The sequence below is a fragment of the Anomaloglossus baeobatrachus genome, chromosome 7 (genome assembly GCF_048569485.1).
Source record: "Anomaloglossus baeobatrachus isolate aAnoBae1 chromosome 7, aAnoBae1.hap1, whole genome shotgun sequence".
NCBI classification, from domain to species: Eukaryota; Metazoa; Chordata; class Amphibia; order Anura; family Aromobatidae; genus Anomaloglossus; species Anomaloglossus baeobatrachus.
In genome coordinates this window covers 260,935,007-260,960,442 of record NC_134359.1, presented here as the reverse complement: position 1 = coordinate 260,960,442, position 25,436 = coordinate 260,935,007, and the positions used below count along the sequence as shown (strand labels likewise).

At 49.5% G+C, this 25,436-nt stretch overlaps 1 protein-coding gene across 1 annotated transcript in view; it reads left to right on the top strand.

Annotated features, from left to right (window-relative positions):
- UBE2I (ubiquitin conjugating enzyme E2 I) overlaps positions 1-25,436 on the top strand; it is a 41,940-nt gene that overhangs the window by 4,711 nt on the left and 11,793 nt on the right. The window contains exons 2-4 of the mRNA XM_075319193.1: positions 7,931-8,007; positions 8,115-8,198; positions 25,137-25,209. Coding sequence (XP_075175308.1) covers positions 7,942-8,007; positions 8,115-8,198; positions 25,137-25,209 — 223 coding nt within the window. The 5' untranslated portion in view covers positions 7,931-7,941. The remainder of the gene's footprint in view (positions 1-7,930; positions 8,008-8,114; positions 8,199-25,136; positions 25,210-25,436) is intronic.

Here is a 25,436-nt window from a genome sequence, read left to right as displayed (position 1 = left end):
TCGGGAAAAATCTCCATTGTAAAGGGTCAGATAGAAGAAGGGGAAAGTTATCTCACGAGGAAACCTCCCTCCACGATTTGGTGCCTTCAGGGTTCCTCATACTTGGATGATCTCCAGGAGTGAACACAGAAGAGGCCCCTCAAGAACTGTACATGGCCCCTCAGCAGTTCACTAGAATTCAGGGTTCCCCAACTCCAGTCCTCAAGGCCCACCAACAGTGCATGTTTTCAGGATTTCCTTAGCATTGCACTGCTGTTGGAACCAGCACCTGGGCAGGTAATTACATTAACACCTGTGCAATACTAAGGAAATCCCAAAAACCTGCACTGTTGGTGGGCCTTGAGGACTGGAGTTGGGGACCTCTGCGACTAGATCATGAGACAGTAAAAGTCCTCCTGCTTTGGAGGTGGTGGTGGCACCAATGCTATGTCTGCCCCTAGTGTGCTCCTCACCAGGTTGGGGGGGGATCTATCGCATCAAGATGAAGGGTTTGGACCTTCTATAGTGTCTCTCTGGCCCCGCTAGTTTTTATAACGGGTCTCCTTTTACATCTTGACTTTAAAAGTTTTTAAGTATCTTCCTCCCACCCATAATGATTAGAAATGGCTGCAGCATGGTGGTGATATTTGTAGAGCTGATCTGGTTCTAGTTTTGTGGAAGATGGACCTGTCATGAGACCAAGAAAAAAGGAATTTGGTGCCTCTGGGAATTGTGAATTGGCATATAGGTTTGGCTGCCACCTGAACCCTCTGATGCCCCCTGCGGCATTCTCTGTAGCTGGAGTCTCTGCAGGCACTAGATCTTTACTCTTCAGTTCCCTTTGGACGAGCGCCTGTCACCTGCGTATTAAATATGGAGGTGACATGACTCAGGCCGCACGGCATGATGATGATGATGATGATGACGATGACACAGCAAACGCACAGAGTAGGACGCTCCTATAGCAGCCTGACCACATTCCTCTGACACCTGCAAGCCTGGGTGGAGTGGGGGGTATTTGATTTGTTTCCTCCTTCATTGAGAAGAGGGTTTTCTAGATCAGTCACCTGGAAACGTTGACCGGCTATTCCATCACCCGTCACTCCCACATCGGGAGCTGAGCAGCTCTGCTGACGTGATGGACACGTGGCAGGTCCAAATGTTCCACGTACTGACGTGATCAGCTTCTGTGGTTGAAAAATGTTGGGTTAACTCCCTCCTGCTCCATTCCGTTTTACCCCTGGGCAGTTTTTGCATTTACTTGGTTTCTGAAATGTGGGCACTTTTTTTTTTTTTTTTTTTTTTTAGTTGCTGCAAATTTTTGTGGAATTTTACCAATGGGGCGTGGCTGAGTAATAACGCAGAGTTGCCCCGCCTGAGGATCCTGTAAGCCACGCCCTCTTGCTCAAGACTAAAGATTAGCAAAGGCCAAGATCTCTGGAAACATTTTGGCAGATTGCAGGAGTGGGGGGGGGGAGAAGGTGATTAACACTAGAGGTCCCAGAAATTTCGAGCTCCATGGGTTCCAAAGGTAGAAATGTTAAATGACCCCTCTCTGGGACTTCTAGTGTTAGGCTATGATCCCATGGGAGCTTGCTTCTGCGGAAAACCTGCGGATGTATCTGGATTTTCCAGCTAAAACCTGCGGATTTATCATGTAGACACACTCCCCATGTTATCCTATGGGACATGTGGAGTGCTGTGTCCATGCTGCGGTATGTGCGGCTGCAGAACATGGTGCACATGTCCTGCAGGCGCACATAACTGCATGGCAATTATTCCTGCGGAAATCCCGGCCCTCCACTATGGAGATAGAGGCCGGGACGTCCGCAGGTAATTCGCATGAAAGTCCGCAGGTTTACCGCAGCTATATCACTGGAATCCCGCAGCTAAAAATGGCTGTGGATGCTGGCGAGCAGCTGCGGGAAACCTGCGGCCGTACCTGCGGATACATCCGCAGGTACGATCTCCCGTGGGCACATAGCCTTAAACTCTGGTGAGCAGCACGAGGAAAACCTGGCCATGCACCGCCTCCTCCGCCCCACTTTTCTAAAAAATATATATATATATATATATATATATATATATATATATATATATATATATATATATATATATATATATATATATATATATATATATATATATATATATATATATATATATATATAATATTATATTTTTTTTTTTTTAATTTTTTTGGACTGCTTCCTGGCTAGACTACAGAGTCAGTTAAGCAGAAGCTGGGCCGGAAATAGAGCCAGGGAGGCCAAGAGCAGTTAAAGGGAACCTGTTGCTAGGTTGTTCCCTTTTATGAGCTGCGGCTACCACCTGTGAGCCCTTGGGGCCCTGTTACATTGCGTTATTACTCGCCACTATTCGGTATCCGGCGGATAACAGGCTATTCGGTATCCGACGAATAAAACATCCGCTCTGATACTTTCAGTTTCATTTCTGACTTCCTGGCGCCTGTGTTCCAGCCAATGACCACATCTGATGTTGCTTGCCCTCACAGTAACGCCGCAGCCAGCTTTGTTGTGGTGTTATTGTGATTTGGCTTGGCCGCACAGCGTCACGTACATAGCCGTTGACATAGTTTCATAGTTTTTAAGGTTGAAGGGAGACTCTAAGTCCATCTAGTTCAACCCGTAGCCTAACATGTTGATCCAGAGGAAGGCAAAAAATCCCAATGTGTCAAACAAGCTCCAATGGGGAAAAAATTTCCTTCCTGACTCCACATCCGGCAATCAGACTAGTTCCCTGGATCAACACCCTGTCATAAAATCTAATATACATAACTGGTAATATTATTTTTTTCAGGAAAGGCGTCCAGGCTCTGCTTAATTGTTAGTAGTGAATCACTCATTACAACATCATGCGGCAGAGAGTGCCATAGTCTCACTGCTCGTACAGTAAAGAATCTTCGTCTGTGATTATGATTAAACCTTCTTTCCTCAAGACGTAGCGGATGCCCCCGTGTTCCAGTTGCAGGCCTAGGTGTAAAGAGATCTTTGGAAAGGTCTCTGTACTGTCCCCTCATATATTTATACATTGTGATTAGATCCCCCCTAAGCCTTTGTTTTTCCAAACTAAATAACCCCAAGTTTAATAACCTGTCTTGGTGTTGCAGCCCACCCATTCCTCTAATAATCTTGGTGGCTCTTCTATCTACCTGTAAGATTATGCTATTTATAACCTTCTATACTTTTGCTATCAAGAAAAGAATCCATTCCTCTCTTAAATTCATTCAGTGAGTTGGCCATCACCACTTCCTCAGGAAGAGTTCCAGAGCCTCACTGCTCTTACCGTGAAGAACCCTCTTCTATGCTGATGTAGGAATTTTCTTTCCTCCAATCGAAGAGAATGCCCCCTTGTTCTTGTCATAGTCCTTGGTACAAACATATCATGGGAGAGATCTCTATATGGCCCTCTGATATACTTGTACATGTTTATTAGGTCTCCCCTAAGTCTTCTCTTTTCTAGAGTAAATGGACCTAATTTTGATAACCTTTCCGTGTATTGTAATGCACCCACTCCATTTATTTTAGTAGCCCGCCTCTGAACCCTTTCAAGTTCAGTAATGTCTTTCTTGAGCACCGGCGCCCAAAATTGCACACAATACTCCAAGTGTGGTCTGACGAGTGATTTGTACAGAGGGAGAATGATGCTTTCATCTCGTGCCCCCAGACCTCTTCTAATGCATCCCATCACCCTATTTGCTTTCGGGAACGATATATAGTCCCTGCTGCTCCGGCTTCCAACTCCACGGAGGAGAGAGATTGATTCTGCCTTTTCCCATCCATTTGGGCCTTTTCCTCAGTGGTGAACAGCTTGCCGTTGGGTCCAACGTGAAATTATTCGAGTTTCCCATAGACTTAAATTGTGTGTCCAATATTCGCGAATAGCGGTGAACTCTTCGTCGGATATTCGCGAAGTCTGATATTTTGGTATTTGATCATCCCTAGTTATTACCTACATTCACTGGTCCCATCAGGGCCTCCATCTGAACCCTCACCCAAATGGATTTTGGACGCATGCACCAACAGTGCCATTGACTGTAATGGATAATGGAGCACACGGAGACTGCGTCTGCTCCAATATCTTGCACAATTTTCAGAAGTATACGCTTTCTGCAGGCGGACAAATGGATGTAGTAGATTGCATCTGGGTGTTTGCCTGCAAAAAGCATATATGCTTGAATATACTACACGACACAGCACACAGAGACTCCGTCTGCTTCATTGCAGTCAAAGACCGGCGCATGCGTGGCGGTGGGGGGGAAATCAGACAGGGGCTCCGACGGGATCAGTAAACGTAGTTAATTATGCAATGTGACAGTAGCCTTATACAGTATTCCAAAAGACTGTATATAAGAGCCCAAGCTGCTCTGCATCACGTATGATACTCACCTAGGGGGCGGTTGGGTCTGATCATCTCTGGTCCAGCGCCTCCTGTCTTGTGGCGTCACCGTCCTCATGCCCAGCCCTGTGTGGATGGCGCATCCTACGTCATCCACACAGAAATCGCCATTGCGCCCCTGTGCATGATCACTGTGATTGCCCGTCTGAGGGCAGAGCAAAGTAGTGTAACGCACAGGCGCAAGGAAAGGTCATAGACCGCATGCGCACTACAATGGAGGCCTCTGTGTGATTGGCATAGGATGCGTCATCCACGTGGGCCTGGGAAAGAGGACAAAGACTGCAAGATCGAGAGGGCGCCGGATCAAAACCAGTAACGCCCATTAGACCGGACCGCCCCTATGTGAGTATTCTAAGTGTTTATTACATTATACAGAGAGGCCTTGCCTGTTGTATATAGTATTCTGGAATGCCGTATATAAAAGCTCACTGGTGGTGGCCGCAGCTGCCCCCCCCCCCCCCCCCTTTTTTTTTTTTTTTTTTTTTTTTTTTTTTTCTGTTTAACGGCTATTTTCATATTTAGTACTTGGACTGCCTGATCTCTGGGGGTCTGACCGCTGGGACCTCTCCACCAATTCCAAGAACTGGGACTATGTGGATTCCTATATTAATGGGGGGGAGGGGGGGCTGTGGTTGATAATGTGCATCTCCGATTATCAATTGGTGAAAAATTTAAGTGGTGGCATTTTTCTGGACAGCGCAACTCCTCCCCTCCCCTTCCCCCAAAAAAAACAAAACTTTAGTCAAAATTCCGTATGTAGCCAAAAAAGTATCTATAAAAAAAAAAAAAATCAGCTACTCACGCAAATAGCAAGAACCTGCAAAACTGCATCAACAGAAAAATAAAATGTGCTGGTGTCGGAAAATGGTAACAGACAAAATTCTTAACTTTGGTTTTTTTTTTCCCTCACTGGGTACACTTTAAATTTCTGTTTCAGTACATTAAATGGTAACATCAATAACTGAGTAAAAAAAACTACAACCTTTTTTTCCCACAAAAAAAAAAGTGATCCCTCACACGGCCATGATGTTGGAAGAGTAAACTTAAGAGCACTTGGAAGAATAAAATAAAATTGACTGCATCCTCAAGGCCGGTATCTCACACATGTGGCCTGTGCTCGGATCAGAGGACCCAACTCATCCTCCTACATGAGGTGGTTGTCGTCTGTCAGGAGACTCTGCTCATCCTCCTACATGAGGTGGTTGTCGTCTGTCAGGAGACTCTGCTCATCCTCCTACATGAGGTGGTTGTCCCTGGTCAGGAGACTCGGCCCACTCCTCCTACATGAGGTGGTTGTCGTCTGTCAGGAGACTCTGCTCATCCTCCTACATGAGGTGGTTGTCGCTGTTCAGGAGACTCTGCTTATCCTACACATGAGGTGGTTGTCCCTGGTCAGGAGACTCGGCCCACTCCTCCTACATGAGGTGGTTGTCGTCTGTCAGGAGACTCTGCTCATCCTCTACATGAGGCGGTTGTCTCTGGTCAGGAGACTCTGCTTATCCTACACATGAGGCGGTTGTCACCGGTCAGGAGACTCGGCCCACTCCTCCTACATGAGACGCTTGTCGCCGGTCAGGAGACTCTGCCTCCTCCTCCTACATGAGGTGGTTGTCGCTGTTCAGGAGACTCTGCTCATCCTCTACGTGAGGCGGTTGTCACTGGTCAGGAGACTGCTCATCCTACACACGAGGCGGTTGTCACTGGTCAGGAGACTCGGCTCATCCTCTACGTGAGGCGTTTGTCGCTAGTCAGGGGACCTGGGCCCCCTCCTCCTACGTGAGGCGCTTGTCGCCGGTCAGGGGACCCAGCCGTCCGGTCTCCTTATTAGAGCTGGGTCCCTGTCTGAGGGATGCGAGAAACAGGTTTAAGGGCTTAAAGGAGCCTTATAGCTCCTTAGACGTCTCCGATCAGTAAGCGGACAGCGGAGCCCTGCTGCCAACGTTCCCCAGCGATTGACCGTTACTTTGTAGAATATTTCATGTTCCCTCCAGCGCCACTACTACCGTAGAGAAATGTAGCATTGCACAGTTTTGTGTTTGCTATAAATAGGCCGTCCATGTAATGCATAGATGTGCCCAGGCCTCCATGTTGGAGTATTGATTCTGATGGGCTCTGTATGTTTTGATTATTTATAGAGCACCGTTGATTCCATGGTGCTGTACATGAGAAGGGGTTACATACAGAATACATATACAAGTTACAATAGACAGACTATCACAGAGGGAAGAGGACCCTGCCCTTGCGGGCTTACATTCTATAGGATTTTGGGGAGGAGTCAGGTGGGGTGTAGGTTGGGCGGCAGCTCCGGCATGGGGGTGAAGCGGCCGCTCCGTGTGGTGGCGACACAGTGGGGTCATTGGAGATTGTAGGCGTTTTTGAATAGATGAGTTTTCAAATTCCGTTTTGAAGCTTGCAAATGTAGTGGATAATCTGAAGTGTTGAGGCAGGAAATTCCAGAAGATGCTCGGGAGAAGGAGGCGGTTTCACGAGGAGCGAATGAGCGAGAAGGAGATCTTGGGAGGATCGGAGGTGACGTGTTGGAGTGTAGCGGGAGATTAGTTCAGAGATATACAGAGGAGACAGATTATTGATGGCTTTATAGGTCAGTGTTAGTTTGAATTGGATGCGGTGGAGGCTAGGGAGCCAGTGGAGAGACTTGTAGAGAGGAGAAGCTGGGAGGTGTTGAGAAGAGAGCTGCAGCAGAATTAAGGATGGACTGGAGAGGTGAGAGTGTTAGCAGGGAGGCTACAGAGGAGGATGTTGCAGTAATCCAGGTGGGAGATGATGAGGGCATGCACTAGCATTTTCTTAGATTGAGAATTGAGGAAAGGATGGATTCTGGAAATAGTCTTGAGTTGAAGATGGCAGGAGGTGGTGAGGGATTGAATGTGTGGCATGAAGGACAAGGCAGAGTCGAGGGTCACTCCGAGGAACCAAACTTTGGGTGCTGGGGAGAGCGTGATGTTGTTTATTGTAATAGGTCAGGTAGAGCGTGTAGGTGAGATGGAGGAAAGATGATTAGTTCAGTTTTGGCCACATTGAGCTTTAGGAAGTGAGAGGAGAAGGATATGGCCGATAGACACTCCGGGATTCTGGACCAGAGAGGCAGATCTGAGTGTCATCGGCGTACAGGTGGTACTGGAAGCTGTGGGACTTTGAGTTGTTCTAGGCCAAATGTATAGATGAAAATAGTAAGGGTCCCGAGACTGAGCCTTGAGGGACGCCAACAGAGAGAGGGCGGGATGAAGAGGTTGTGTGGGATTGTCCATTCTTTCAACATCAGAAAAAAAGTACACCACCCACCCTAGCTTTGCAAAAATGACTGAGCATTGAGTAAAGCTTCTAAATGTATTTTTCCTTCCAACTTCTTGCCTATTGCTTTGAATTAACTTCCATTACAGAAGCATACCTGACCTGATTTCTGTGCTCTGCTTGCTGCAGTTAGTGACTTGGCCACTAGATGGCGGCATTCATATGCTGATTTATCGCTGTCCCTTGTGGGGTGAGATAACCCTGCGCTTTCTGTTTGTAGGAACCCAAACTATGTCTGGCATTGCCCTGAGCAGACTCGCGCAGGAGAGGAAAGCTTGGAGAAAAGACCATCCCTTTGTAAGTGTGATTCATTTATTAGATGAGCGGCATGTAGAAGTTTACATTATATTGCCTTTTTTAAAAAAAAAATATATAAATTTTTTTTTTGTTTTTTTTTTCTCCAGGGGTTTGTTGCAGTACCAACAAAAAATCCAGATGGCACAATGAATCTGATGAACTGGGAATGTGCTATTCCAGGCAAGAAAGGGGTAAGTGTGAGAATCGCTGCTATGGCACCATTTCTGCATATACTTCTTATAACTGTGGAGTGTATGCGGCTGTAGACTTGCCACTAATATGGCAGCAGTCTCTTTGCACAGGTGCCACTGGCCCAAAATGTGTAGTTTGATGCTGCAAGCAGAGGCAGCTTTACCACTGTGGCATCATTGAAGTACCAAAGCTGGCTGGATTCAGCAATCTGGTCAGAGTAGTGCTTTACAAGCTCTATAGCAAAGAACCTGTAAGTGCTGCGCTCCTTGCCTAGGTAACAAGGCCACTGCTGGTAAACTGCAGTGGTGGCTGGTAACTTGGGCAACGAGCAATGGACAAAATAAATCAGATTTTTCATTTTTAGGATAGTGGGTCACAGGTTTTTACACATCGATAACATGCTATGGACAATGACTGAGCTCAGCGGAGGGAAGGCGGTGTCTGTTTTTAGTGTTTAGGATCCACTTTGTATAATTGGGAAAACCCTTTGTTCTTGAACAAAAGAGATATATATGTATATATGCAATTTACTAATTATTGTAAAAAATATATTTATTTATTTTTTTTTTTGTATAATAATTAGTAAATTGCATTGCTGCATGTTTTTACAAGCACTTTACAATTCACCCTTTTTATAAAGATAAGTCATCTGCATAAAAAACAAACTTTAAGGTAGCTGTGAATCGGCTTTGTAAAATGGGGACACAAATGTCAGCAAGTGTGCGCTAGGAGAGGGGCAGGGGGCTGATTTTTGTTTTGTTTGTTGGGCCTCCTCATACAGCAGCTATAATGTTAGTTTCTCTGACATGGCTTTTAATGGGGAACAAACTTTGTTTTTTCTGTGTAGGGTTTTTTTTTTTTTTTTTTTTTTTTTTTGCAGTGGGGGACTTTGTATTCATACTCATATTTATTTATTTATTTATTTATTTATATATATATATATATATATATATATATATATATATATATATATATATATATATATATATATATATATATATATAATATATAATATAATTATTAAATATTTTGAAATGCATACTTTTGTTTCCCCAAGACATATCAGATTTCTTGGGAACACTCCTTCCCACTGGGGCATCCATCACTACAGAGCTGATATGGGTTTGTTAGGACCCAGCAGCTCGGCTATGCTGATACACACCCGCTGATCGCCAGATGCTACACGGAAGCATCCGTGCTGCTCATGTTTCTGTACTGCACAGTGCTCAGCAAGTGTTGTGTAGTTGATGACATAGAATACAGAAGTGCTAATAAATAGAGCTGATCGAACGGCCAATAATCCGGGGCCAGCGGATCGCTAACAGATTTAAAAAAGAATCCGCTCCGCTCCGGAATCCGGTGCCCATATAAGTTAATGGGGACCGGAATCTGGAGGGTAAAAAAGTTTGTGGAGGGACTAGGAGCAAGTGCAGCATACTCACCGAGGCGCTGTCATGGCAGCACACTCCTTCCGGGTCACGCTATTACCTTCCGGAGCAGACAATTCAATATTCATTGTTTTTCCCTGCCCACCAGCATGTGTTGGCTGCAGCTAGACACGCCCCCATCCTGAGTGGCAGCTAACTGCAACCAATCACAGGCGGCAGGATGGTTGGTGGGCGGGGAAAGCAGAGTGTCCGTTGCAAGTGTGACTCCGGCTTTTTTTTTTCTTTTTCTGTCAATCTTGCCATATGAGGGCTTGTTTTTTGCGGGACGACTTGTACTTCTAAGTGAAACCATAAGTTTTACCATACAGTGTACTGGAAAACTGCAAAAAAAGTGCGATCGTACAATAGTTTTTGGGATATTTTATTCACCATGTTCACTATATGGTAAAACTGATGTCGGTGTGATGCCTCAGGTCAGTGCGAGTTTGTAGATACCAAACATGTATAGGTTTTTCTTTAACGTTCCTTTATGGGAGACCCAGACCATGGGTGTATAGCTAGCGACCTCCGGAGGACACACAAAGCACTACACTCAAACGTGTAGCTCCTCCCTCCGGGCTATATACACCCCCTGGATGACAATCTACCCAGTTCAACGCTTTGTGTTCCAGGAGGATCACACACACTTTTATTTCCTCATATTTTTTTCAATTTTATTTTAATGTTTTAAAGATTTGGAAGAAAAGCGGGTCCAGTCTGGACTCCCGGCATGTCCCTTCACGCTCCACTCTGCGGGGTGCTGTTAAGGTTGATTTTAATAAGGCTGGAGCCTTCACATGCCGAGCTCCTTCGCATCCTCTGTCGAGGCTCTGTTTGAAGTGGGAGCCTCCACGGTCCTCTCTGCTTGCAGGAGGCCGGCTCCATCCACAGCCCTGTCTGGTCCCTGCTGGAAGGAGCGTTAACCCCCATTCAGGGACATGGCCCTGCGTCTCAAAGCTAAGTATTGAGACGTTTTTTCAGGGGTCCCGGGTACTTTTATTATGGGGGCAGTATGTGCTTTAGCGTTACTGTTAATTTCGGCCGGTTCTGGGAATTTCCCATGAGAACCGCGCCGACGGTGCCTGCTCGTCGGCCGCACTTTAAAATCTAGGCCCCGGCTTCAGTTTGGGCCTAGTTTCGTTTTTGGCTTCTTCTGTATGTTTTGCATACAGCGACGCCCACCGCCCGGCCAGCAGAGCGGAGGGCACTCCCCTCTGGGGGGATGTCCCCTCCTCTGTCTACCCCCCTGTGTCTCTCTGGCCTCTGTGTTTTCCCGCTCTTGGGCTTATACACGCCCCCCCCTCCTTCTCCCAGCGCCATTTTCTCAGCGTTCTTATCACTGAGAAGCGCTGGATGCTACTGCTGCATACTTTTTGGAAGCTGTCACTTTACAGAGGAGCGGTGAAGTCCAGAGGGCACACAGAGAACAGGGCTGGTAAGCCACAACCTATGGTTGTGGATTTTTATACACTCAGGCTTTCTACAGGAGTGTGTTTTGGCTGCAGAGCTTCCTCCACAGCAGCATGTCTGTCACTAGGAGCAAGGCTGCAAACATGTATGCTATATGCACTGCTTGCAAGCTAATTCTGCCAGAGCCTAGCACGTACCCACATTGTGATAACTGTGCTAATATGGTTGTGTCTCAGCCTGGAGCCTCCGCAGGGGTCCCTCCGGCTGCTTCGGTCCCGGTGGCTGAACCCCCGGCTTGGGTAGCATCCTTTACACAGGCTCTTTCCAAGTCGTTTGCCGATTCCATGGGGCAGCTGTCTCAGACGCTGCTGTCTATGCATCAGCCTCCCTCTCAGCCCCCCTCTCAGGGTGTCTCTGCTGCTCAGAGCTCTGCAGAGCCCTCAGAGCATGTCCTCGGACCCAGTCCCCCCAAACGGAGACGCACGGACCCTCCTCCTTCCTCGTCCCACGGCTCTGATTCACAAGCCGAGGTGCAGGGCGAGGATGATTCATTTACTGTGGGCTCAGACTCTGCCTCTATGTACCCCATTGACTTGTCTGAGGGCGATGCGGACGTTAGTGACTTGATTGCGTCCATTAACTCCGTACTGAACCTTAACCCACAGGAGTCAGAGGATCAACCCTCTCTGGTAGAGGTACACCAGTTTACCTCTCCTAAGAAGCCTAGGAGTATGTTTTTTAATCACTCCAGCTTTCAGACCACTGTTAACAAGCCAAGGGCCTGTCCTGACAAACGTTTTCCGAAACGTAGTTCAGATGACCGTTTCCCGTTTCCACCGGAGGTGGTTAAGGACTGGGCCCAGTCCCCAAAGGTAGACCCTCCAGTGTCCAGAATCTCAGCCCGCACAGTAGTTGCGGTGGCCGACGGCACTTCTCTTAAGGATCCCACTGACCGCCAGGTTGACCTTCTGGCCAAGTCTGTATTTGAGGCGGCAGGAGCCTCCTTCTCTCCGTCTTTTGCGGCGGTGTGGGCTCTTAAGGCTATCTCTGCCTCTCTGGCGGAGATTCATTCCCTCTCCAGAGACTCTATTCCTGAGATGGATGCTTTAACCGCCCGAGCTTCAGCTTTTGCATCCTACGCCATGTCTGCCGTCCTGGAAGCTTCTCACCGCACGGCAGTGGCCTCCGCTAATTCCCTCGCGATCCGCAGGATCTTGTGGCTTCGAGAGTGGAAAGCGGACGCTTCCTCTAAGAAGTACCTTGCGAGTCTCCCTTTTACGGGGTCACGGCTGTTTGGGGAACAGCTGGATGACATAATTAAGGAGGCTACTGGCGGGAAGAGTACTTCCTTGCCACAAGCTAAACCCAAGAAACCTACCCAGGGCAGGAACCAATCGAAGTTTCGTTCCTTTCGTTCCTCTAACTGGTCATCCTCTAAGCCCACGGTCTCGTCCACTACCGCCAAGGATCGTAAATCCAACTGGCGCGCAAAGCCGCGTCCTCAAAAGACCGGAGGAGCCGCTGCCACCAAGGCAGCCTCCTCGTGACTATCTGGCCGCGCCAGCAACGTCCTTGGTCGGGGGCAGGCTCTCCCACTTTGGCGACGTGTGGTTGCAACACGTCTCCGATCAGTGGGTGCGGGACATCATCACCCACGGCTACAGGATACCCTTCTCCTCCAGCCCGCCAAACAGATTTTTTCTGTCCACCCCCCCCTGCTCCAAAGCCGCCGCCTTCGCTCAGGCCGTGGCATCCCTGCAGACCAACGGGGTAATTGTTCCGGTCCCCGCCCGGGAACGGTTCAGAGGTTTCTACTCAAACCTCTCTCTAGTTCCCAAAAAGGACGGTTCCTCCCGGCCCATCCTGGATCTCAAGCTTCTCAACAAGCATGTTCAGGTGCGGCACTTTCGCATGGAATCTCTAAGATCGGTCATTGCCTCAATGACCCAGGGAGATTTTCTCGCATCCATCGACATCAGAGATGCCTATCTGCATGTGCCTATTGCGGTTTCACACCAGCGTTGGCTACGCTTTGCGATCGGAGAGGAACATTTCCAGTTCGTGGCTCTTCCCTTTGGCTTAGCCACGGCCCCCCGAGTGTTCACCAAGGTCATGGCAGCAGTGGTTGCTGTCCTGCACCTCCAGGGATTGGCAGTGATTCCTTACCTGGACGACCTTCTAGTCAAGGCCTCTTCCAGTGTAGACTGCCAACGGAGTGTCTCTCTCACTGTCGCCACGCTAATTCAGTTCGGGTGGCTTGTCAACCTTCCCAAGTCGACTCTGACCCCGACCCAGGTACTCTTGTACCTAGGGATGCAATTCGAGACTCTGCCGGCACTTGTCAAGTTGCCCTTAGTCAAACAGCAGTCCCTTCGTCTGGCGGTGCGCTCTCTGTTGAGGCACCGCCGTCATTCCCTCAGACGCCTCATGCAGGTGCTGGGTCAGATGGTGGCGTCCATGGAAGCGGTTCCCTTTGCCCAGTTCCATCTGCGTCCCTTGCAGCTGGACATTCTCCGCTGTTGGGACAAGCGGATCTCTTCTTTGGACAGGCTAGTGGCTCTGTCATCACAGGCCAGGAACTCCCTTCAGTGGTGGCTTCAGCCCCTCTCCCTGTCACAGGGGCGGTCCTTCCTGACTCCGTCCTGGGTGATTCTCACCACGGATGCCAGTCTCTCCGGTTGGGGAGCGGTGTTTCTCCATCACCGAGCACAGGGCACTTGGACTCCGTCCGAATCAGCCCTCCCGATCAATGTGCTGGAGATCAGAGCTGTGTTTCTAGCTCTTCTAGACTTTCACCACCTACTGGCGGGCAAGCACATTCGGGTTCAGTCGGACAACGCGACAGCGGTTGCCTACATCAATCACCAGGGCGGAACTCACAGCCGTCTGGCGATGTTGGAGGTTCAACGAATCCTCCAGTGGACGGAGGACTCAAAGTCCACCATATCCGCAGTCCACATCCCAGGCGTGGAAAACTGGGAGGCCGATTATCTCAGCCGTCAAACCGTGGACGGCGGCGAGTGGGCCCTGCATCCGTCAGTGTTCAGATCAATCTGCCGCAAGTGGGGCACTCCGGAAGTAGATCTAATGGCTTCCCGGCACAACCACAAGGTTCCGGTTTACGTGGCTCGCTCCCACGATCCTCAAGCCTTCGCAGCAGACGCACTGGTTCAGGATTGGTCTCAGTTCAGTCTGGCCTATGTGTTTCCCCCTCTAGCGCTCTTGCCCAGGGTTCTGCGCAAGATCCGAATGGACGGCCGTCGAGTCATACTCATTGCTCCGGACTGGCCCAGGCGAGCCTGGTACCCAGACTTGCTCCGCCTGTCCGTAGAGATCCCGTGGCATCTCCCAGACCGCCCAGACCTTCTCTCTCAAGGTCCGTTCTTCCGCCAGAATTCTGCGGCTCTCAGATTGACGGCGTGGCTCTTGAGTCCTGGATCCTGACGGCTTCAGGCATTCCCTCTGAGGTCATCTCCACCATGACTCAGGCTCGGAAGTCTTCCTCGGCTAGGATTTATCATAGGACTTGGAAGATTTTCCTGTCCTGGTGTCGCTCTTCCGGCCATGCTCCTTGGCCGTTCGCCTTGCCGACCATCCTGTCTTTTCTACAGTCAGGTCTACAGTTGGGTCTGTCCCTCAATTCCCTTAAGGGACAGGTGTCGGCTTTGTCGGTATTGTTCCAGCGGCGTATCGCTCGACTGGCTCAGGTGCGCACCTTCATGCAGGGCGCATCTCACATCATTCCTCCTTACCGACGACCCTTGGATCCCTGGGACCTTAATTTGGTCCTCACGGCCTTACAGAAACCCCCTTTTGAGCCTCTCAAGGAGGTTCCTTTGTCCAGACTTTCACAGAAAGTCGTCTTTCTAGTAGCCATAACTTCTCTCAGGAGAGTTTCCGATTTGGCTGCGCTTTCTTCGGAATCCCCCTTTTTGGTGTTTCACCAAGACAAGGTGGTTCTTCGTCCGACTCCGGACTTTCTTCCTAAGGTGGTGTCTTCCTTCCACCTTAACCAGGACATTTCATTGCCCTCTCTTTGTCCGGCCCCTGTGCATCGCTTTGAGAAGGCGTTGCACACCTTGGATTTGGTGCGGGCGCTCCGCATCTATGTGTCTCGCACCGCCGTGTTTCGGCGGTGCACCTCACTTTTCGTGCTAACCACGGGTCAGCGCAAGGGCCTTTCGGCTTCTAAACCGACCCTAGCTCGTTGGATTAGGTCGGCCATAGCCGATGCCTACCAGTCTTCTCAGGTGCCTCCCCCGTCGGGGATTAAGGCGCACTCGACCAGAGCTGTCGGTGCCTCCTGGGCTTTCAGGCACCAGGCTACGGCTCAGCAGGTGTGTCAGGCTGCCACTTGGTCCAGTCTGCACACCTTTTTCTAAGCACTACCAAGTGCATGCTCATGCTTCGGCAGATGCGAGCTTGGGCAGACTCATCCTTCAGGCGGCTGTCGCCCATTTGTGAAGTTAGGTTTTGCCTACTTCTCAGTTTAGTTTATTTCCCACCCATGGACTGCTTTGGAACGTCCCATGGTCTGGGTCTCCCATAAAGGAACGTTAAAGAAAAAGAGAATTTTGTTTACTTACCGTAAATTCTTTTTCTTATAGTTCCGACATGGGAGACCCAGCTCCCTCCCTGTTGCCTGTTGGCAGTTTTTGTTCCGTGTGCTTCACGGCTGTTGTTAGTAGACAGAGTTCTGGTTTTGCCGAGTTTTACTCTATCTCTACTTATGGGTGGATGTCCTCCTTCAGCTTTTGCACTGAACTGGGTAGATTGTCATCCAGGGGGTGTATATAGCCCGGAGGGAGGAGCTACACGTTTGAGTGTAGTGCTTTGTGTGTCCTCCGGAGGTCGCTAGCTATACACCCATGGTCTGGGTCTCCCATGTCGGAACTATAAGAAAAAGAATTTACGGTAAGTAAACAAAATTCTCTTTATTTATATCCTAGGGGATTAAAAAAATTCACAAGGTTGTCCAAAAAAAAGTGGCGCACATTTTGCGCCATTTTCCGAAACCCGTAGCGTTCTAATTTTTGGGATCTATGACTCAGTGATGGCTTATTTTTTTGTTTCGAGCTGATGTTTTTAATGGAACCATTTTTGCGCAGATGCTACGTTTTAATCGCCTGTTATTGCGTTTTGCGCAAAACTTGCAGCGGCTAAAAACGTAACTTTGGCGTTTGGAATTTCTTTGCTGCTACGCAGTTTACCAATCAGATTATTTTTTTATATTTTGACTGGGCATTTCTGAACGCGGCGATACCAAATGTAGTTTTTTGGGGTTTTTTTAACCCTTTAATTTTCAATGGGGCGAAAGGGGGTTGATTTGAACTTTAAGGGATTTTTTAATTCTACTTTTTAAAACTTTTTTTCTTTTTTTTTTTTTTTTTTTTTTTTTATTTTACTAGTCCCCCTAGGGGAAATCCGATCGCTCTGCTATCTGTAGATCTCAGCTACAGAGCTAAGATCTGCAGATATGCTGCTTTACTTTCACTGCTGGCATTATGCTGGCACTAAGAGAAAGTGACTCATGTTAGCTACAGGCGTCATCACATGACCTTGTGCTACCATGGCAACCACCGGAAGTCACATGTTCACACACATGACTTCCGGTGGGGGCAGTGGTAAGTAAAAGTAATGGCCACGCGCATATACATCTTGCTGCCAGATTTTGTCAGCAAGATGTAAGGGGTTAAAAGTTGCAGGTGGAAAGTGATTCCACTTGTAACTTGCAGGCGCACATGTCAGCTGTTGAAATCAGCGGCGATGATGGTGGCACGATACATGACGTACGTCATGGGTCGTTAAGGGGTTAAAAAAAGTACTGTATATGCTCAAATATAAGCAGTTCAGCCTTTTTTTTTTTTTTTTTTTTTTTTTGTTTTTTAATATATACTGAAAACACCTCCCTCAGCTAATACTCTCAAAAGGCTCCCACAAAAAAAATTTCACCTGCTCTTGCAGTGTCCTCTTACCTGCTTTTCTTTGTCGCTCCTAATTGGGAGACCCAGACAATTGGGTGTATAGGCTATGCCTCCGGAGGCCGCACAAAGTATTACACTAAAAGTGTAAAGCCCCTCCCCTTCTGCCTATACACCCCCCGTGCTCCCACGGGCTGCTCAGTTTTTATGCTTTGTGCGAAGGAGGCAGACATGCACGCACAGCTCCACAGATTGGTCAGCAGCAGCTGCTGACTATGTCGGATGGAAGAAAAGTGGGCCCATATAGAGCCCCCAGCATGCTCCCTTCTCACCCCACTTTTGTTGGCGGTGTTGTTAAGGTTGAGGTATCCATTGCGGGTACGGAGGCTGGAGCCCACATGCTGTTTTCCTTCCCCATCCCCCTCAGGGCTCTGGGTGAAGTGGGATCCTATCGGTCACCAGGCACAGGAGACTGTTCTTCATCCACAACTCCTGTGGAGCCTGCTGGATAGGAGCCGGGTACCGTTCAGGGACATGGCCCTGCTACGTGGAGGTACTCTGTATCCCTGTTGGGACCGCGCACAGCAACACTTCAGCCTTGCTGGGTGTGCTAGTGCACCGGGGACCGCGGCGCTGACCGGGTTAAAATGTGCCATTACACACTCAGCGTTGCTGAGTGTGTTTATGTATAGGGACTGCCGCGCTGACCGCCGCTGCCACGGAACACTGCGGCGCGGCTGGGACTTGTAGTGCGCCGGGGACTTCCGCGCTGGCCGCGCTTATACGGCGGCCGCGCTCATTACTCGAGTCCCCGGCTTTTTGAGGCCTAGTCTCTTTTCCTCCCGCCCTCAGCCCTGACAGGCAGGGGAAGGGCGGGAAGCTGCACAGAACGAGCAGCACTGAGGGCTGGAGCATGCTTTGCATACTCCACCCCTCTCACTGTGCACAGTGCGGCTCCAGTTCCCGCACTTTCTGGGCCACGCCCACGACTCCCTCCTCTCCTCAGGACGCCGGCAGCCATTCCTGTCAGCTCCTCGGATGCAGCAGAGGGGGACAAAGTCTGGGAGACCCAGGCAGGGACTTGGGTGGCCTCACAACCGCTTTAAGCGGGTGGTAAGCAGCACCTGTGGTGCTAGCCCCATTGTGCAGTAGTGTAACTATACAGTATATGTTTATGGTATATACTTTACATTGTATGGTGCACAGTTGATTTCTGGCTATATACCCTATTGTGTTGCTCAGGGAAGATAATAGCATGGCGCCCACAAAAGGCAGGGGTGCCAAAACACAGGTTTATTATGCTGCCTGCGCCGCATGTACGACCCCGCTACCGGCAGGTTCCACTGACCCTCATTGTGTACAGTGCTCGGGCCCTGTGACACTTACTCAGCCAGAGCCTCTGCTAAGAGGGGCCCAGGGGGAGCCACCTGCTGACAATGTCCAGGTGACGGGGACAGAGTTTGCAAAACTCTCTGAGACTATGGCTAAGATACTAGAAGCCTTGCAGTCCAGGCCGATATCTCAGCACAGGGACTCTGTTGAATCTTTGTTCCCTGGCCCCCCTCAGTTGGACCAATAATGTCCTCCAGGGGTATCTCATAGATCCCAGGCTGAGGGTTCTGACACAGACCCCAGCCCCAGACCGACTAAGCGAGCTCGCTTAGATTTTCCCTCGACATCATCATATTGTTCAGGGTCTCAGCGAGGGGAATCTCGGGTTGATGAAGCGGAAACAGTTGATCAGGATTCTGATCCTGAGGGCGCTCTCAATCTTAATACTCCAGACGGGGACGCCATAGTGAACGATCTTATTGCGTCCATCAATCAAATGCTGGATATTTCTCCCTCAGCTCCTCCGGCAGAGGAGTCGGCTTCTCAGCAGGAGAAATTCCGTTTCAGGTTCCCCAAGCGTACAAAGAGTATGTTTCTGGACCACTCTGATTTCAGAGAGGCAGTCCAGAATCACCATGCTTGTCCAGATAAGCGTTTTTCTAAGCGTCTTAAGGATACACGTTATCCTTTTCCCCCTGACGTGGTTAAAAGTTGGACTCAGTGTCCCAAAGTGGACCCTCCAATCTCCAGACTGGCGGCTAGATCCATACTTGCAGTGGAAGATGGGGCTTCACTCAAAGATGCCACTGACAGGCAGATGGAGCTCTGGTTGAAATCCATCTACGAAGCTATCGGCGCTTCTTTTGCCCCAGCATTCGCAGCTGTATGGGCGCTACAAGCTATCTCAGCAGGTCAAGCGCAAATTGAAGCAGCCACATGCACGTCCGCGCCACAAGTGGCGTCCATTACCACTCAGACCTCGGCATTTGCGTCTTACGCTATTAATGCTGTCCTGGACTCTGCGAGCCGGACGGCGGTTGCAGCCGCCAATTCGGTGGTACTCCGCAGGGCCTTGTGGCTACGGGAATGGAAGGCAGATTCTGCTTCCAAAAAGCGCTTAACCAGTTTGCCAATTTCTGGCGACAGATTGTTTGGCGAGCGTTTGGATGAAATCATCAAACAATCCAAGGGAAAGGATACATCCTTACCCCAGCCCAAACCGAACAAACCCCAACAGAGGAGAGGGCAGTCGAGGTTTCGGTCCTTTCGGGGCGCGGGCAAGTCTCAATTCTCCTCGTCCAAAAGGCCTCAGAAAAATCAGAGGAACTCCGACTCATGGCGGTCTAACTCAAAACAGACCGCCGGAGGTGCCGCTACCAAGGCGGCTTCCTCATGACTTGCGGCCACTTCACACCGCATCCTCGGTCGGTGGCAGGCTCTCCTGCTTTTGCGACATCTGGCTGCCACAGGTACAAGACCGTTGGGTGAGAGACATTCTGTCTCACGGTTACAGGATAGAGTTCAGCTCTCGTCCTCCGACTCTATTCTTCAAAACATCTCCGCCTCCCGAGCGAGCCGATGCTCTTCTGCAGGCGGTAGGCACTCTAAAGGCGGAAGGAGTGGTGGTCCCTGTGCCTCTTCAGCAACAGGGTCACGGTTTTTACTCCAACCTGTTTGTGGTTCCAAAGAAAGACGGGTCTTTCCGTCCTGTCCTGGACCTGAAACTGCTCAACAAACACGTAAAGACCAGGCGGTTCCGGATGGAATCCCTCCGCTCCGTCATCGCCTCAATGTCCCAAGGAGATTTCCTCGCATCGATCGATATCAAAGATGCTTATCTCCACGTACCGATTGTTGCAGAGCATCAGCGCTTCCTGCGCTTCGCCATAGGACACGAACACCTTCAGTTCGTGGCACTGCCGTTCGGCCTGGCGACAGCCCCACGGGTTTTCACCAAGGTCATGGCTTCAGTAGTAGCGGTACTCCACTCTCGGGGTCACTCAGTGATTCCTTACTTGGACGATCTGCTGGTCAAGGCACCCTCTCAAGAGGCATGCCAACACAGCCTCAACGCTACTCTAGAAACTCTCCAGAGTTTCGGGTGGATTATCAATTTTCCAAAGTCAAATCTGACACCGGCCCAATCGCTAACATATCTTGGCATGGAGTTTCATACTCTAGCAGCGATAGTGAAGCTCCCGCTGAACAAACAGCGTTCACTACAGACAGGAGTGCAATCTCTCCTGCAGGGTCAGTCGCACTCCGAGGCGCCTCATGCGCTTCCTAGGGAAGATGGTAGCAGCAATGGAGGCAGTTCCTTTTGCGCAGTTTCATCTGCGTCCTCTTCAATGGGACATCCTACGCAAATGGGACAGGAATCCGACGTCCCTCGACAGAAACGTCTCTCTTTCTCAGGCAACCAAAGCTTCTCTTCGGTGGTGGCTTCTTCCCACTTCACTATCGAACGGGAAATCCTTTCTACCCCCATCCTGGGCGGTGGTCACGACGGACGCGAGTCTGTCAGGGTGGGGAGCAGTTTTTCTCCACCACAGGGCCCAGGGTATGTGGACTCAGCAAGAGTCCTCACTCCAGATCAATGTCCTGGAGATCAGGGCAGTGTATCTTGCCCTGAAGGCGTTCCAGCAGTGGCTGGAAGGCAAGCAGATCCGAATTCAATCGGACAACTCCACAGCGGTGGCTTACATCAACCACCAAGGCGGGACACGCAGTCGGCAAGCCTTCCAGGAAGTCCGACGGATTTTGATGTGGGTGGAAGCCACGGCCTCCACCATCTCCGCAGTTCACATCCCGGGCGTGGAAAACTGGGAAGCAGACTTTCTCAGTCGCCAGGGCATGGACGCAGGCGAATGGTCCCTTCACCCGGACGTGTTTCAGGAGATCTGTTGCCGCTGGGGGATGCCGGACGTCGACCTAATGGCGTCCCGGCACAACAACAAGGTCACGGCATTCATGGCGCGATCTCACGATCACAGAGCTCTGGCGGCAGACGCCTTAGTTCAGGATTGGTCGCAGTTTCAACTCCCTTATGTGTTTCCTCCTCTGGCACTGTTGCCCAGAGTGTTACGCAAGATCAGGGCCGACTGCCGCCGCGCCATCCTCGTCGCTCCAGACTGGCCGAGGAGGTCGTGGTACCCGGATCTGTGGCATCTCACGGTCGGTCAACCGTGGGCACTACCAGACCGACCAGACTTACTGTCTCAAGGGCCGTTTTTCCATCTGAATTCTGCGGCCCTGAACCTGACTGTGTGGCCATTGAGTCCTGGATCTTAGCGTCCTCAGGATTATCTCAGGAGGTCATTGCCACTATGAGACAGGCTAGGAAACCAACGTCCGCCAGGATCTACCACAGGACGTGGAAAGTATTCCTGTCATGGTGCTCTGCTGGGAGTTTTTCTCCCTGGCCATTTGCCTTGCCCACTTTCCTGTCCTTTCTTCAGTCCGGATTAGAAAAGGGTTTGTCACTCGGCTCCCTTAAGGGACAAGTCTCTGCGCTCTCTGTGTTTTTTCAGAAGCGCCTGGCCAGGCTTCCACAGGTACGCACGTTCCTGCAAGGGGTTTGTCACATCGTTCCTCCTTACGAACGTCCGTTGGAACCCTGGGATCTGAACAGGGTGCTGCTGGTTCTTCAGAAACCACCGTTTGAGCCAATGAAAGATATTTCTCTCGCACGCCTTTCACATAAAGTGGTTTTCCTAGTAGCAATCACTTCACTTCGGAGAGTGTCGGAGCTCGCAGCTCTGTCATGCAAAGCCCCCTTCCTGGTTTTTCACCAGGACAAGGTGGTTCTGCGTCCGGTTCCGGAATTTCTCCCTAAAGTGGTATCCCCCTTTCATCTGAATCAGGATATCTCCTTACCCTCTTTTTGTCCTCATCCAGTTCACCAATGTGAAAAGGATTTGCACTTGTTAGATCTGGTGAGAGCACTCAGGTACTACATTTCTCGTACGGCGCCGCTGCGCCGCTCGGATGCACTCTTTGTCCTTGTCGCTGGCCAGCGTAAAGGGTCACAGGCTTCCAAATCAACCCTGGCTCGGTGGATCAAGGAACCAATTCTCGAAGCTTACCGTTCTGCAGGGCTTCCGGTTCCCTCACGGCTGAAAGCCCATTCTACCAGAGCCGTGGGTGCGTCCTGGGCTTTGAGGCACCAGGCTACGGCTCAGCAGGTGTGTCAGGCGGCTACCAGGTCGAGCCTGCACACTTTCACGAAACACTATCAGGTGCATACCTATGCTTCGGCAGATGCCAGCCTAGGTAGGCGAGTCCTTCAGGCGGCGGTTAGCCACCTGTAGGCCGGAGCCGTTACGGCTCTATTATGAGGTATTATTTACCCACCCAGGGACTGCTTTTGGACGTCCCAATTGTCTGGGTCTCCCAATTAGGAGCGACAAAGAAGTGAATTTTGTTTACTTACCGTAAATTCCTTTTCTTCTAGCTCCAATTGGGAGACCCAGCACCCGCCCCTGTTTTTTTGTGTACACATGTTGTTCATGATTGAATGGTTTCAGTTCTCCGATATTCCTTCGGATTGAGCTTACTTTAACCAGTTTATAATTGTTTTTCCTCCTTCTTGCTTTTGCACCAAAACTGAGCAGCCCGTGGGAGCACGGGGGGTGTATAGGCAGAAGGGGAGGGGCTTTACACTTTTAGTGTAATACTTTGTGCGGCCTCCGGAGGCATAGCCTATACACCCAATTGTCTGGGTCTCCCAATTGGAGCTAGAAGAAAAGGAATTTACGGTAAGTAAACAAAATTCCCTTCTTTGCGGACTGCAGGCACATAGACCCTTCTATGATCACGTCCGGTGCAGGGGCCGACACTAGTCATCGCTTTACTGCAGTTGAAAACTTTGCGGCGCCACAAACTGCAGTAAAGCAATAACTGCAGTGTCTGCCTCGTGCACCGGATGTGATCATGGAAGGGTCGATGTACCTGTGGTCCACAAGAAGCAGGTAAGAGAACACTGCGGGAACAGAGGACAGGTGAGAATAAATTGGGTGTATGTGAACAACAGCATTAGTATGAGGACGTTACTAAAGGATTGGCACATTGCTACAGGCTGGGGTACATGACCTTTTATTCGTAGCTATTTTTATTTTTGAAATTCACTAGTAGCTGCTGCATGTCCCACCCTAGGCTTATAGTTGAGCCTTAAGTTTTCCCAGTATTTTTGTGTGTGTGTGTGTGTGTGTGTCCCCATCCATATCTTATCCACCGCCATTAACTTGAACAGCGGCAGCTATAGGCATGGAAGTGGTGTCTAGGTATAGTAAAGTAGCCATGCACTACGCAATGAAACCACCTATAGTGCCACCTGGTGGAAAACAACGGAATTAGCATTTTTATCTCAAACTGAACGAGATAGAGGAAAAAAAGTGAATTACAAAGTTGTCGGGCATCATCAATTCAATACGAATCGACACCTTGCATACAGAAATGTTATGATTAGAACGTGTAAAACTCACAAGGCTGCGGACGTGAAGCGATACCTCATGGAGACCTTCCTACAAGTCATTGGGTATGGTGGCTGTGTGGAGTGGCCTCCGCTCACCTGACCCCATTGGACTTCTTTCTGTGAGGTCACATCAAACAGCAGGTGTATGCGACCCCCTCCACCAACATTGCAGGACCTACAACAACGTATCAGAGATGCTTGTGCAAACGTGTCACCTACCATATTGCACAACGTGCAGCAAGATACAGTATGCTGTCCAGAGGCCAGATGTGCATTGCAGCTGACGGGGGCCACTCTGAGCATCAAATTTAAATGAGCGCCATATGCATGACCAGCATTCAATGTTTGGGGGGGGTCATGGGTTTCGTATCATAGCATTTCTGTATGCAAGGTGTCGATTCGTATTGAATTGATGATGCCCTACAATTTTATTTTATTTATTTATTTATTTATTTTTTTAGTTCACTTTTTTTCTCTCTCGTTCCGTTTTCGAGATAAAAATGCTAACTCCGTTGTTTTCCACCAAGTGGTGCTATAGGTGGTTTCATTGCGTAGCGCATGGCTACTTTACTATACCTAGACACCACTTCTATGCCTATAGCTGCCACCGTTCTCAAGTTAATGGCGGTGGACAGGATAATATTTCTAAAGATCCTTTGATATGCTAATGAGCGCAGGGACTAGTCACAAGGATGTTGGTTCCCCCGACTAGTCCGTTCTCTTAGCGTGTTAGTACGCCCGTTAACATGCTATACAATGCCCAGCGTCATCAGCAGTGATGTGCATACTTGTATCGGTTGTCACCGCTTCAGAACTCCAGGTTTTGGTAAATGCTGATAATTTAACTATAGAGAAAAGCTGTGGAAATAAAAGCGCAGATAGGGTATTACCCCAATAATGTGGGGTGAGGAGGGGGGAGCAATCAAACTCACCAGATGCAGTTGTGACAGTCACAACTACTATATCCGCATGTATGAATAGATCACGGCTGCAGCCACCCAAACAGCAGATAACAGAGAAAAATAGAGAGGGGTGTTTAATGCCGCGCCAAATGATCACTGTTCAGGGTCAGATTAACGTGTCTTTATTGTTGTCATAGGTCTACGCGTTTCAGGAGCTCAACTCCCTTCCTCAGGACCGTCAAGTGCAAAGAATCATCAAATCCCGTCAAGTGCAAAGAAACATCAAATTTGATGTTTCTTTGCACTTGACGGTCCTGAGGAAGGGAGTTGAGCTCCTGAAACGCGTAGACCTATGCCAACAATAAAGACACGTTAATCTGACCCTGAACAGTGATCATTTGGCGCGGCATTAAACACCCCTCTCTATTTTTCTCTGATTTAACTATTTATTTCTCCTGTTTATTCTCTGCAGACCCCATGGGAAGGAGGATTATTTAAACTACGAATGCTTTTTAAGGATGATTATCCCTCCTCGCCTCCGAAATGTAAGTACTCCCATCATGTATGAGCCAGTGCTCTACCTACCTGGCTCATGTAGAGGCAATGCTTCTATATGGAACATACCGAGGATTGCTTCCTACCGCGGTCCCAGGCTCTGAACACAGTTTTGTTTTCTTGGGGGGGGGGCAGCCATATGGATGACGGGAGGTTCACCTTTCAAAGACTCGGTCTCCTGAAGAGAGGAGAGGCGCTGGTTTCAATATGCAGCCTG